This window comes from Sciurus vulgaris, assembly GCF_902686455.1.
Source record: "Sciurus vulgaris genome assembly, chromosome: 9".
Taxonomy (NCBI): Eukaryota; Metazoa; Chordata; class Mammalia; order Rodentia; family Sciuridae; genus Sciurus; species Sciurus vulgaris.
This window is the reverse complement of record NC_136469.1, coordinates 104,981,090-104,996,366: the sequence shown is the minus strand read 5'-3', so window position 1 is coordinate 104,996,366 and position 15,277 is coordinate 104,981,090. Positions and strand designations below refer to the sequence as shown.

General features: G+C 40.4%; 1 protein-coding gene across 2 annotated transcripts in view; it reads left to right on the top strand.

Annotated features, from left to right (window-relative positions):
• The first annotated feature begins 11,099 nt into the window (after positions 1-11,099).
• The window catches only part of SPATA18 (spermatogenesis associated 18), a 37,908-nt gene continuing 33,730 nt past the window's right edge, over positions 11,100-15,277 (top strand). For both annotated transcript variants that reach the window (XM_079154073.1, XM_079154072.1), the window contains exon 1: positions 11,100-11,459. In XM_079154073.1, the coding sequence (XP_079010199.1) occupies positions 11,373-11,459 (87 nt within the window). In that variant the 5' untranslated portion in view covers positions 11,100-11,372. The remainder of the gene's footprint in view (positions 11,460-15,277) is intronic.

Genomic DNA, 15,277 nt, shown 5'->3' with positions numbered 1-15,277 from the left:
GGGTCTGACAGGGAGGGACTCTAAGCGACCCACTACCGCCCCCAGATTCCCGCCCGAAAAGGAACCCTCAAAATACATCTTGCCTCTATCCATTCCCCACCGTGAAGGGCTACTGACATCGGAGGTGTGACGTCCTCCTTGCCAGCGTCTCCCTGGCGAGGGTGGGAAGGGGCGACATCCGCGTACTCATGGGCGAGGATAGGATGAGACAATGTGGACAGAAATTAAGTTACCAGTAGGTGGTTAGAATCTTGGCATTGTCCCCAGTGTGAGGACACTGAAAGGCTTCAGGGCTGCTTCTAAACTTTGGAGGGCCTATGAAGACTGAAGCTTTTATCCTGCGGTATGGGGGGTGGCTTTTCCTCATAGTATTGGAAATAGTGTTGAAGATTTATGTCCTTGACGAACCTAATTTAACAGACATTTATTGCACACCAGGAAGCCACCCACAGGTACAAGTAACTTGAGTACATATTCATTGTTACTTGTTATCAGTATTACCCAACACGCCTTTCATCGAAAAATGAAAAACGTAATGGAGTGCAGCAACCAAGGTGTAAGAGCTGTTTCTCAAACCGGCAGTCACTTTTAGAAAGCATCCTGGGACTCAGGGCTGACTCTTAGCAGAAAGCTTCCTTTCTCCAGGAACTAGGTCAGTTTTGCTTTTTGATGACTGGAATGGTTATTTCGCTGCTCTAATTTATGTTAGAGGATTGTTGTGGAGTTTAAATTAGATAATGTCATATAGTAAATGCTTCCTAATCTTTTCTCCTCTTCTCTGATTTTATGTATGGTCTGCATCTAACTGGTCATCAATCTCTGCATATCTTCTTTCCCAATGCTAGCAATTATCTGACTCACAGCTGAAGGCTTGCTCCTGCCTCAGCCTCTAGGACAAACCTGCTGTTATAGGGAGGAAGACTAAAACATATGGCCGAAGGCTTTGGGAGGCAGTACCAAGTCTCTATGTTAATAGCCTGGCTCTGTTTTCATTCATCAGTTTGGATAACTGGGCTTTTGATTGATCCCGAGTTCCTGTTTCCAAATCTGTAAAGGTCGCCCTGAATTCCTATGCTTTGCTTTTTTTCCCCACTGTTTTTAAAGTCCTTCTCTATTTCTCTGGCAGACATACTCTTATTTATCCTTAAGGATCATCCAAATGGCTTGTTCTCTTCAAAGTCTTCTAAGGCTCTCAAGGGTAGTTTTAGGAGTTCTGTTCCTTAACTCTGCTCCTACCCTTGTGCAGTACTTAGATTGCATCATATGTCTATGTCTCACTCTTTGTTTTATCTCCAATGCCTGGTACAGTATGACACTTATTAAATATCTTCAAAATATTCCTAATATACCACTTTTAAGACTAGAAAGCTCTGCCTTGATTTTGCCAACCTTTTTCCCACTTGAGTGCTGATAATAGATACTTTTCTGACAGCAGATTTTCCTGAAGCCAAATGCTCCTTTGGCTATCTGAAGGTCACCCTCTCTTGGATTCTTCATTGTTGATCTGTTTCTGACAGGTCATCCCACTATTCTTGATGCCAATTTCTGTCCTTTATGAAAAGTTGCAATTCATTTATACAATCACAACTTTAATGTAAGGCACTATCAAGTCTTATCGTCAAGCTTTTTTTCTTTGACATAATGGTATTTAGAAGCCACTGTGTGCCTGTTAATGTCTCTTTAATTCTCACAACAGTCTTATGAAATAGGTCCCTATGTTCCAAATGAAGAAATCAAGACTCATAGAAGTTAAATGACTGACCAAGTTTTCAACTAAAGAGCTAAGATTGAACCCATGTTCACCTGACTCAAATCTTTACTGTTTGTCATACAACATAGCCTTTCCTTTGACATTTCCTTTCACCTATTGTATATTGTTAAATTTGGAAGCACAAAGCAGAGCTCCCCAGCCCATACTCCCCAGTATGAGGCAGATTATGAAGATATTTATCCCCTCATTCACTTTGTAGTAGGTTGCATAATGTCCCTTTAAAAATAATATCCAAGACATAACCCTCAGTATTTTTGTGATCTTTGTGGAAATAGGGTTTTTGCTATAGACTGAATATTTGTGTGTTTCTGCCCCTAATCAAATTCATATGTTGAAATCTTAAACCCCAGTATGATAGCACTGGGAAGTAGAAATTTGGGAAGTGACTGGGCCTTTGGGAGTTATCTTGCTCCATTTCATGCTGCTATAACAGAATACCTGGGATTTACTTCTTATGTTTCTGAATATTGGAAAGTCCAAGGTTAAGAGGCCTGTGTATGATGAAGACCTTTTTGCTGCATCATTCCATATCCACCATGGGATAGTAAAAGGTGAGAGAGGGCAAGGGGGCAAGAGAAGATGGGGGCCATCCTTATCCTTTTGCCAGGAGCGTACTCCTGAGAAAACTTACACTCACAAGATAATGACCTTAATCCTTTATGAGGACAAACTCTCATGGTCTACTCATCTTCAGGTCCTTGGAGTCTTGGAGATTGGTTCCAATTTGTGAAATTTGGGGGACCAATTCAAACCTTGGCATGAGGAGATCAGGCTATTAGCTCTGCCCTCATGAATGAGATTAGTGCCCTTATAAATTAAGCCCAAGATTGTTCTTCTGTCTCTTCCACTATGTGAGGATACAGTGACAAGTTTCCATCTATGAATTAAGAAATGTGCTGTCACCAGACTCCAAATCTGTCAGCTCCTTAATCTTAGACTGCCCAAACTCCAGAACTGGGAAAAATAAATTTCTCTTGTTTAATAAGCCACCCAGCCTTATGGTGTTCTATCATAATACCTTGAATGGCTTGAGACAGATTAATTAAATTAAGGATCTCTATTAAGATGACCCAAGCTAGGATTGTAGCTCAGTGCTTGCCTAGTATGCACAAAGCCCTGTGTTCAATCCCTGGTACTGCAGGGGTTAAAAAAAAAATGACCCCAGAAGACTCTGGATTTAGACTTGCAGACTTAAGGGAAGGTATCCTTGGGAGGACAGGGTGTACACAAGGGAGATAATGGAAAGACACAGACAGCAATCTGGAGCAATCTGATTACTGGGCAAGGAATTCTGAGAACTATCATCAGCCACCAGGAGCTAAGAGAAAGGAATGAAATTGTTCCTCTCTCAGAGCCTCTAGCAGCAATTGACATTGATGATTTCTGCTTTTTAGCTTCCGGAACAGAAAAATAATTTCTGTTTGAAGTCACCAAGATTGTAGTAACTTTTATAGTAGCCATAGGCAACTAATACATACTTCAAGCTCAACACATCCAAAGTTGAAACTCAAAAATCTTTCCCCCTAATCTGCTTCTCCTAAGTTCTCGTAGTGAATGATGCCAGTCCAGTCATATACCTCAAAGTCATTCCATACTATTTCTAGAGTGGTCTTCCTAAAATACAAATTGAATTGTGTCTCTCCTCCTGAATCTTAATCACACCGCAGTACCTTCCATAATAACATTTCTACTCTTTGGGTCAGCACATTAGGGTTATTACCTGCTGAATCCTGTCTACCTCTTTTAGCCTCATTTCCTGCCTCTCTCACAAATTCATCCTTCGCTCTAGTCATGTAATATTTGTAGTCCTGCACATTTGCCTAAACATATTGAGTCCCTAATGTCCTGTGCCTATCCCTCTATGGATATTTCTCTTTTTCATTGAGCTGTTTTACTTGTCCACTGAAACCCAGCTGAAGGAATTCCTCTCTAGCAAACCTTTTGTAATCCTTCTCCCATTCACAAACTTGATATCTGTGCTCCTGCCTGTGATCCTCAAGCACATCTCTGTTATGAATCACACTACACTGAAGTTTATTTACTTACCCATCCATCTTACTTAGCTGTGAATTTGTACCTCTTCAAATTCTTTATCAGTTCCACCTCTTCCTGACAATTACAGCTATTCCTTGTTGCTTTCTCCTTTTAACTTCTGTTGTACTGATTCACTGTGATACCCATTTGGTACTTAATATACTAACCTGTTATTTTTCTTTTCATGCCCATACAATTTGGTCTTGATTAGACTGTGAGTTACTTATAAAACAGGAGTAATGTGTTATTACTTCCATGTTGCTCTGAATCTCGAATACATTAGGAACCTATATCTGATACATACGAATTAACTTTGATGAATGAATACTTGGTTAATCTTTTATTGGGTAACAAATATTACTGGCATGTGTCCATTCTAATACTCACCATACATTACCCCAGAGGAGGACCTTATCATCCCTCATCTCTCTGTTTCTAAGTGTTCTTCCTGGGTACAGTCCCACCTCTTCCAAACTTAACCTCTAGGACCTCCATTGTGATAGATCTAATCATGTAAGTTATTTTTGTTGTTGTTTATAACCCTTGACTGCCTCCCCACTGCCTATGAACTAAAGATGATTTTTTTAAAAGTCTAATATACAAGAGTCATCATAGCTTAGCCCAGGACTATTCTAGTCTTGTCTCTTGTTCTTCATTTGTCTGAGTCGCACTGGGATGACAATTCCTCATTCCCTGACTCTCCATTCAATCGCACATCTCTTGGCTCCTATTCTTCCTGTTTCCACTTTCTCTGCTCTTCATAGTGAACTCCTCTCAATCCTTTCAGAACTGGCCCTAAATGTCACCTTCTTCTATTAATTTTCCTGATTCTTTCTTCAAGAGGACAGGAAAGAAGGTAAGGGGAGTCATTGTTTCCATAGAATTTTATAACTTTTCACAGTAAACTGTGGTTGTGGTAGTTTTCTTTTGAATGAACTGTGGCATCCTGGGGAGCAGGAACTCAGTTTAATTTTGCCTCAGGCTTAAGTCAAGTAGTTGTATCACAGTAGAAATCCTGTAAATGTTCATTAAATTTGCAAAAAGTTTCTATTCCAACATCACTCATCCTAGCAACGGCCCTCATGCTGTCCCATGTCACTCTCCTGAGGTGCTTAGTGGTATCTAACTGGAGGGGTCATAACCTCTGCTCCTCTGCCATAACTTAATGTATCCTGAGCTCATACTTAAATGGCCATTTCATGAAACTTTATGTTTGTCACTGAAATCAAGAACTGTGCAGCCCTTTTTGGAAACCTAGGTTGAGATAGGAGAGGTATCTTAGTAAATATCACACTACATCTACCTTCTTTTTAATTTTTCTTCTTTTACTCTGTATTTTCTGTAAATGTTCTGTAGTTTATTTAGGTGCTAAGGTGAGACCATGTGATACATTAAATTTTTCTTCTTGTTTATGTATTTTAGGCAATAGCAGGCATGATATAATTGTGCAGGAAAATTCTGATGCTCTGCTTTGAGCAGAAAATGCTTGCTGGTATTGGGATCACACAGGACACAGCATCTTTGCTTCTGCCCAGTGGGAGAAGCTGCCTTCAGCTCAGATTCTCATCAATTAGTTCTTCCTCCAATGAGTGGGACATTTCCCCACTTCACTAAAGCAGAGAAACAAAAAGGACAAAAATGAAGCTCCTGAAATGAGAATACAAAGCACTCAGGCTAGAGAATGCTAAGTAAACAAAGCAGTGTTTTCTGCCTATAAGAACATGGTACTTCTGAGTGCAAGGTGCCTTAGCGTACCACCAATAAACACTGTATTTAAAAACAATTTCATGCAACTGGGTCAGCAAAAGCCAGAAGGTTTTGTTTAACTAGCAATACAGAACCTTATCCAAAGAAACAAGATCCAATTCAGACAGCAGTAGAACAAAAATAGACCAGCATATATAGAAGAGGTTCAGGGCCTTGAGTTTCAGGACCAGAACACAGGCTATTTTTATGGCCACGCTGACTAAGGGTGGGCCACTCTCCTTATTATGGAAGAATCCAGATGAGGATCCCACTGAATACCCTTGTGGTTTATTGCATATATTTATGTTCAGTGTTATGTGAACTATGTATGCTGAGCTCTCATTCCCTTGAGTGGATTCAGTTAATCTTTTGTTGGCTTCTTAACATCTCAAATGAAAAATCTGTCCCGTTGATTGATGCAAGTAAAATTCAGAGTGGACAAAATTAAGGACTTTCAGAAAGTCTTTGCCAGGTTGATGTTTGACACCTTATAGCTCTCTGGAATAAATGACTCCTGGATGTGAGGTAGAATTATGACAGCCTAAGAATGAACAGCTGTCTGGCAAACTTGCCTTTTTCTACCTCAGTGGGATTATGACATCAGATATAATTCAGCCAATCATTTCCTTCCTCCTCCCCTCCCTTCTTCCCTCCCTCCTTCCTTCCCTTTTATTCCCCACCCCTTTTTCTCTTTTCACTTTTTTTTTCATAAACCAGTTGCTGTGCTGAATAAGTTTTTGTCTTTTCCTTCAAGAAACACACAGGCTTATAGAGGAGGCAGACAAATAAGTATCATGCAATGTGACAATGTCTAAAAGTTAGAGAAGGTGATGTGCTCTAGGGGTTGGGTGGGGGTTAGAAGATGTGTTAGTGGAACTCGACCTACTACATTTATTAAAAGTGCAACCATAGAGAAATTCCTTGTTTACTAGAGGTTAGGAAAGCTATTCCAGCAAGCTTGTAGAATACTTGTACTCAAAAAAGATGCTTAATTTTTGGTGATGGCAAAAACTCTCAGAATCAAAGCGTGGTCCAAACTAAATTGCAAACCAAAAATGGAAACAAGGGGCAAGATGTGTTTGATCCTGAGTCTACAAAAATGTTAAAATAGCATTAAAGAATGTCAGGACTACAAGAGATCTTAGAACTCATCTAGTCCATGCTTTTCATATTATAGATGAAAGAAATGTGACTCAAGAGTGATTAATAACATACAAAGTCATTAATTCACAAATAGAGTGTGAAACAAAGCAACAGTGTCCATGTTCTATGTTTGTTTCTGTTAGTCAACTTTGGGTCGCTGTTACCAAAATACCTGATGAAAACAAAAGAGAGGAAGAAAAGTTTATTTTGAGCTCAAGGTTTCAGAGGTCATGGTCAGCCAACTCCATCGCTCTGATCCAGAGGTGAGGTAGAATATCGTGGTGGAAGGGTGTGGGAAAGGAAAGCTGCTCAGCTTATGGCATCAGGGAAGCAGAGAGAGAAGAGGAGCCATGGGAAGATATAGCCCATGCTATACCCCAAGTGACTTACCTCTTCCAGTCATGCCCTAGCTGCCTAAAGTTGCCATCCAGTAATCCATTCAAATGATTAATCCATCAAATGGATAATCCAATGAAGTTATGGCTTTCATAATCTAATCATTTCATTCTGAATATTCTTTTATTGCCTAATACCTGAGCTTTTGGGGGGACATCTAAGATGCAAACCACAACATTCCACCACTGGCCCTCCAAACTCACGTCCATCTCACAGTGCAAAATGTATTCAGTACATCTCCAAAACTTCCCATAGACGGAACAGTTCCTGTTGCTCAAAAGTCCAAGTTCAAAGTCTCCTCCAAGACTCAAGGCAAACTCGTGGCTGTGAGCCCCCGTAAAAATCAAAATCAAGTGACATGCATCCAATATCCAATGGCACAGAGTAAGTGTTCCCATTCCAGAAAGGAGGAATTGGAGCATAGAAAGAAGGGATGAGAACAAAGCAAGACTGAAACCTAGCCGGGCAAACATCAGGCACTATGGCTCTATGTCCAGCATGTGAGGCAGTGGTGGTGAGATGTGATTTCCAAAGGGCTTGAGCACTGTTCTTACAATTTCTTTTTTAAAAATTGCCTACTTGATAATATCCTAAAATAATCAAATTGAGACAAAATTTAGAGCATCAAAATATTCTCCAAATAGAATCTTTACTTATCTGATGTTTTCAATCATTAAGGGCACTTAGAAAGATATCCACTATGGGTATGGAAGTTCTATGCTTGTGTCAAGTAACACCATCTGAGAGCTAAAAAATTGGGCATCAACTGCTTGACTTGCTTTTGATGGCAAGTGTTCTAGGGTTATCCTCTTAGCATTGATCACAGGCAGCTGGCTTCAAGAAACAATCATATCAAGATTGTTTATATAAATATTATATAGTACTATATAAATAGATAGTACCAGTGGTGCTAAACTACTAAGTCACAATCCCAGCCCTTTTTATTTTTAATTTAGAGATAGGGGCTCACTAAGTTACCCAAGGCCTCACTAAGTCACTAATGCTGGCTTTGAACTTGTAATCCTCCTGCCTCAGTCTCACAAGTTGCTGGGATTGCAGGCCTGCACCACTATGGCTGACTCGGCTCTATAGTTTCTTAAAAATGATTATTAAAGACACCTTTCAACTATATTGTTCTATAATCGTTTTAAAAAGATAAACGTATTTTAGAATTGGTACTAGGAAAATGTTTCCATTCAAAGAAGACGCATGTACTTTTAGAATCAAATAATCATAATCATAAAATTATTTTTCTTTCTGCCTGGGCTTACACAAAACCCAGAATTGAATGTGAAATGAGGTTCATTTGGCCCCAAATTAAGAAATCTGTCCTTCCTCCATTCCTTTCCTTCTTCCTTGCTCCCACATTTTAGGAAGGAGATGTCTAACAAGTAGTTTTTTTTTCTTTTTACTTAAGTAATTTTTCTACTGTGATAAACCTACATGTTGGACTCTTATAAATCCTGATTTTGTGGTGTACAAATTTAGGGTATATTTGCTTTTTCCTTTACAAAACTTCAAACAGGGGCTGTGGTTGTGGCTCAGTGATAGAGTGTTCGCCTGTACGTGTGAAGCACTAGGTTTGATCCTCAGCGTCACATAAAAAAATAAACAAATAAAATAAGGGTATTGTGTTTATCTATAACTAAAAATATTTTTTTTAAAAAACTTCTAACTGTGATATTTTCTATAAGTCTTTCACTGTAAGCCATCTCAGATTCTTTTTTGGAAGTAGAGTGGATGAATAGCAAGTTAGTGGAACATTCCCCTAATATTTTGAGTCTTTGAATGGAAGGCTTGTTTCTGTTATCAATAAACACAAAGGTCCTGCTATGTACAAAGCATGCTCCTGAGTTTCAGGGAAACCCAGATGTAGGAAAGGCTGGAGGTTTTAACTGTCTTGAGGATCTTGAGTAGTTGTGGGACTAGAGCATATGAGGAGATACATAACATCAGGTAACACATTCTAGGGAGATTTCAAAATATGGTTCTATCCTAAGACACTGTAAGTTTAATTATTAAGTTAGTAACATGGACATTTGGTCAAAGCATATTCTGTTTTAAATCAGCAGCTTACCCATTCATATTTTGGCTAATGTTTTTCCAAGAGTGGCACAGTTTTTTGGTAACTGTTTTTGCTAACTTTTTTCAGATAAATATTCATAGTAGCAATTCAAGTTCATGGTAGAACTTTGGAAAATTAGAAAATTATATAAGAGCTAACTAAAATCATCTAATAATCACATCTTGGATTTGTATAACATAATTTAACACAATATATAATGTCCTGCTTTTTTTCACTTAATATTATATAGTGAGAATTTCTAGATATTAGCTATTCTTCAATAAAAAGATAGTTTTGTAAAATGTTTCATTGTCTGATTTACTCAACCATCATCCTGTTATTGGAAATTTAGATTATTTCAATCTAGTTTTATTTAATATAATACTATGATCAAAATTCTTAATAATACCAATCATAGCATTTTTTTGAGCACTTACAATAGCAAATGCCAAACTATGCTGTGCACTTTACATGAATTATCTTATTTGGTCTCATAATAATTCTATGAAGTAAGAACTATTGCCTTTTTACAAATGATGAAACAAGGACTACAGGCTAATTAAGGTGCTCACAGCAAGGGAAAGGATCTAACCTCTAATTTGTCATAAACAACTGTTGCGGTTCATTTTTATGATTAAATAAACTGACTCCTATTACTTATTGGAATATTCATTTAGTCCAAATTAAGGGATCGGTCTTTCCTCCATTCCTTCCCTTCTTCCTTGCTCCCACATTTTAGGAAGGAGATGTCTAATGAATAGATTTTTTTTCTTTTTACTTTAGTAATTTTTCTACTGTAATACACCTACATGTTGGACTCTCATAAATCCTGATTTTGTGGTGTATGAAAAATAGCAGGAAAGCAAGCTCCAGAAAGGAATCTTTCTTTTTCATTTCTGGAATTAAGAGAAATGAAAACAAGAGGTGGTGCAAATTCTGAATTTTATGGTAATTCGATATAAACAATGTTCACATTCTTTCAAGTACCAAAAGAAAGGAAACTGATTTTAAAGTTAGCTTCACCTCCATGATTTCATGAACAGATGATGTGCAACCTGCACATCATTTGATGACATATAAAGCAAGTGGTTGCTTCTAAAATGCGTAGTAATGGTTGAAATGACTTCATTCAAGTAGTTCAAACCATAACTCACTGTGGCTGAATGCATTCCTTTGAAATGGTGACAGATGGGGTGGGAACTTTTACAAAGTCTCATTTAAAGAATTCAGAATTAAATGAAGCTTTATAGTGTTCAATATCACATACACACATATGCTAGCACATTCTACCAAATCCTATCCAAACCTGAGGGATTAGTTCTAATTTGTGAACCTCCTGGAGTTAAAATCTGTCGGACACCCCCCCCCCCCCGTGGGCTAAGAAACAAAGCAAAAGATAAAAGTAAGAAAAATTGAAATCTGAGTTCCAGCAAAATTCATACAGGCAAATCCTAGGCGGCATGAGAGGTTTAAAAGGTGAAAAAATAAAGGAAGGGTCAAAGAGGTGATTTCCTCTGAGAGCCTAATAAAAAACATCTATGGAGGGTTAACTTTTGCTTTCTAGGCACGTGTTGTCACCTAGAGCCCCGCGTGCGGAGGGTTCTAGGCCTCCCGCTGCCTGCAGCCCCTGTCCGCAGGTGCGTCTGGGCCCATCAAGGGGTCGCACCGCCGCCGCCCGGGTCTCGGCGCCTTCCACTTCCCTGTCCCATCCGAATCCGGGTGGCTTTGGCGCCTCTAGCCTTCACCCCGCTGCACCGGAAGCAGCAACACAAGCAGGAGCAGGAGGAAAAGCGGCACCGGAGCAGCAGCGTGGTGCGCAGTGGGTGAGTCCCAGCGGCCGGGCGCTGGAGGGTGGGGCGGGGTGGTACGAGCGTTGCCCCGACGCGGCGTCCCTGGCAGCCGCCCGCCCACGTCAAGGTTTGTTTAATAATCGCCAGGGTATATATGGCCGGGGCTGGCCGGCGGCCGCGGGGGAACCAGGAGGGCGCGCCGGGCAGCGGATGAGGCGCGACCGCTGCGGCCCAGGGCACCCCCCCTGGCATCCCGAACCCTGCCCGGTCCGACCCGAGGGGGAGGATGGAAACACCAGCCGCTATCTGAGCCCCCCTGGAAGATATCATCCCTCCCGCTACACCACGCTGCGGTCCTGCGGAGGCCACTGCTTCGGCCCCTCCACGTCTTGGTCTCCCAGAGCGGAGCCCCGCAGAAAGGCGAGCGATGGCGGAAAACCTGAGGAGGCTGGTCTCGAACGAAACTTTACGACGGTTGCAGGACAGGGTAGACTCCTGGGCCAAAGAGTACAACGTGAGTCAGGGCGGGGTCCCCGGGGCTCGCCCGGGGGTAGTTCCCTGCACAGTCCTCGCTCGCCGGGCTTTCCTGGGACAGGTGTCGGTGAGGCCGCTTTGCAAAGCCCGGGTGTTTGTGATTCCTAACGGGAACCTGGGCCTTGGACTGGGTTGGCGGGAAGGAAGGGCACGTGTCGTCCGGTGCCTTTTGGCGCTGGAGTGGCGCTTCCTGCGGAGCGTGGGACTCCGCGGCCACCGGGATGTTAGCAGAGCGCCTTACCTAACGCGGTAACCAAGGACGCCGGCGACCTTAGCAACGGGAAAAGCTGTGCCTAGTCCAGCCTGCCTCTCTCCCTTCCGCCCCCAGCGGGTGGAATCCTCGTTGCCCACCCCACCACCGATTTATGTTTTTCTACACCTCTCCTCCTGCGTTTCCCCAAGTCTCCCACTCTGAGATATCCAGACGCATCAGAATGAATTTTTATAAACTTACACCCAGGAGTTATTGCCCAGAAGTTGGTGAAAAGGACACCAGTTAACATTTCCTTGCTGGTTAGTGTGGCAATTAAAGAGAGTTTCCACACCAAAGCAGAGTTCAGGAGGGCTTTTGTGAGAAGCCAATATTCTATCTCTATCATCCAACCCATGCACTGTTCAGATCTCATTAATCCCTACTTCCACTCGGGCTTCCTGTAATCACCCCTGCCGCTCGCCCCCAGAAAATAAAATTGAGTTTTGGATCTGCCTTACATTCGGGGTCTGTCTGCTCTACTTAGGAGATTCCCACTCTTAGATAGCAGGTAGAGCCATCGGGCAGAAAAAAAGATGCTAACGGGGATTTAACACCTCTCCTGGTCCCCTGACCCTGTCCTGGGTTCCAGGCCGGCTCTCAGTAAAGCTAGCTGAATAACCCACAGGCAATTTACTTAACCTCTCTGGGTCACAGTGCCTGATCTGTTCAATGGAAAGGGTTGGACTAGATGGTATGTAAAGCTCCATTCCTCATCTCATAATTTTTTGCATTTAGATCAGCTCATTTTCTGAGCTCTGGCTTCTCAGGAGTCCTTTGGGGTCCTGGTTCACCCTTTAATCAGGGCTTCTGAAGTGGAGGGTGGCTCAGAAAACAGCTAGAGCTTTTTCCTTCGCTTTCCCGTCTAGTGTCTAGTAGTTTCTCTCTTTGCTCTTTATTAAAGAACCAGCACTGTCCATTCCTTTTCCACCTAGAATTCAGAAAAAATAAAAATTATCACAAAGGATTTGGGTTCTCTCCACCACTTCTTAAAGTACCTATTTGCTACCTAATCTCAGAAAGTTGAGAGTAAGAAATCCTAGTGTGGCTTGAGCTCTGAATTTTAAAAAGCACTTTTTTTTCCCACAGTGTTTAACACAAATGGCATTGGCATTTGGTGGAACAAATTAAATGATTGTTTTAGAAATTCTCTGCAAGTTCTGAGAAATGCCATTGATTATTCCATTTTTCTATTTTTGGTAGCAACCTGTTTCTCTGTTGGCATTAAAACCATTTCAATGTAGCTTCCCCCTCACACTCTAAAGACTGCACTCACAGGGACCAGCAGGTTTCCAAACCCTTCTCCCTCCACTCCTATTTCATCTCTTACTTGTGCTGATGAATCTCATATCTATATTCAGGACTCGTTCTCATCTGAGCTGCCACTTCTTTGATTGCCTATGGACATTTTAAATAGTGAGTGCTATTGTCATGTCAAAAATCAAATTAGCCTAAAATTGAATTTAGCCTCTCTACGCCCCCAACATAGATCTCCTTCCTAACTTAATTGTCTTCATCATGACATACTCCACACCTCTTTCACCAGCAGAATATGTTGGTTCCACTCTCAGAATTCATACAGACTCTGAACACTTTTCACCACCTCTACTGCTACCACCCTGGACTATTGCAAAAACAATAACCCAAAGTGATTCTAATGAATGTTAAGTCGATTAAGTTACTCTTTTTTTTTTTTTTTTGTCAAAACTCTTCAAATTTCCTGTTTCACTAGGAATAAAAACCAAAGTTTCTTCAATGGCCTTTGACCTCTCTGACCTCATTTATTACTATTCACCTTGCTCAATTCACTCAAACAATACTGTCAATACTCATTATCCCATGGAACTTTCTATGATGATGGACAGGTTCTATATCTACACTGCCCAATAGGGGGCTAATGGGTCATTGAAATGTGGCAATTATACACAGAAGAACTGAATTTTTAATTTCACTTATTTCAATTTAATTTTAAATTGTTACATATGGCTAATGGCTACTGGCATGGGCAGCATAATTTCTGCTTTGGGGTATTTTGCACTTGCCTAGAAAACTTTTCACTTGTTGATATTTTTGAGTGAAATGTCAAAATCCTCAAGTTCTGACTTCCTTCAAGTCTTTGCTTAAATGTCACCTTCTCAGAGAGGCCACTTGGACATCCTGTTCACAAATGTCATCTCCTTCCCTCACCACTGGCATTTGCTATTTCCCTTCTCTATTTCTTTCATAATACTTACATCTTCTAATTTTTGCCTACTTATTTATTTTATTAGCAGTTTTCCGTCTGCCTTCACTATAATGTAAGTTCCAGAGGGCAGTGTATTCTGCTTTGCTCGCATTGCTGTATTCCCAGCATTTAGAACAATGCTTAGCACCTAATAGTTGCTCAACAAATTCTTAACAACTGAATGTATGCCAGCCAGCCAGTTTCTCTGACTCACTTTTCTTCTTAAAACCTCATATCCAATATAGAATTAAAAATGATCCCCAAATATCTTTAATTCAGCCTTTGTTGAAATTAAATTGAAACCAGAAGCCACAAATTTCAATTAAGAGCACAAGTGAGAAGATACACATGTTTTTTGCAAGCAGTCTTTGGGTACATAAAGAGAGAGGGCGAGAAAGTCATCTACATACTACCTAGCATAAAATTTTTAAGTCCCATCTAAAATTATTTTGTGTCTCGTCATCTAAAGTTTGGGTTTTGACCAATTGCTAAATATGTTCCTGCAATACTGCAAGCCTGTTTTATTAGTACCAGGGACTTTTGACTTAAACCTTAAGATGAATAATATTCATTGTAGCAAACTCCCTTTGTTAAAATATGTTGTAGAGAAGTGTGTTTATTAAAAGCTATAAATTATACCTGCTATGGAAGGTTGATTTTGCTGACTATGACCACTTTGGCTCAGTTCTAATTAACTTGAGCAAAATAAAAGCCCATGTATACTCCTTAAGAATTAGGAATATAATTAAAATTGTTCCCCCCAGAGAGCAATTATTCTCAGATATGTCTTTTCAAGGAAAACAAATAAATGACAGATTAATTCTAAAACATAACACACAATTTGGATTTTCTTCCAACTAGCTATTATTTGGATTAACAGATCCCATTTAGATTTTCCTTTAAATTTCCCTGCTATTTTCTTCTTATCTTCTCTCACCACCCCCACCTGAAGGAGCATCACTAGCATTTCACAATGATCTGTTTCATACAATGACCTGTTTCATTTTATCCTACAAAACAGTCTCTCCTTAGCCATGGTTCCACTTTCCTCAGTTTCAGTTACCTGCAGTTAACTATAGTCTGAAAATATTAAACAAAAGTTCCAGAAATAAACACTTCATAAATTTTAAATTGTGTGCCATTCTCAGTAGTATGATGAAATCTCTTACTGTTTAGCAATTCAGTCTCACCTGGGACACGAATCATCCCTTTGTCCAGAGTGTTCATGCTGTATATGCTACCTGCTTGTTAGTAGCTTAGTGACTCAATTTCTAGACTGACTCTTGCTGTATTACAGTGCATGAGTTCAAGTAATATTTTCTTA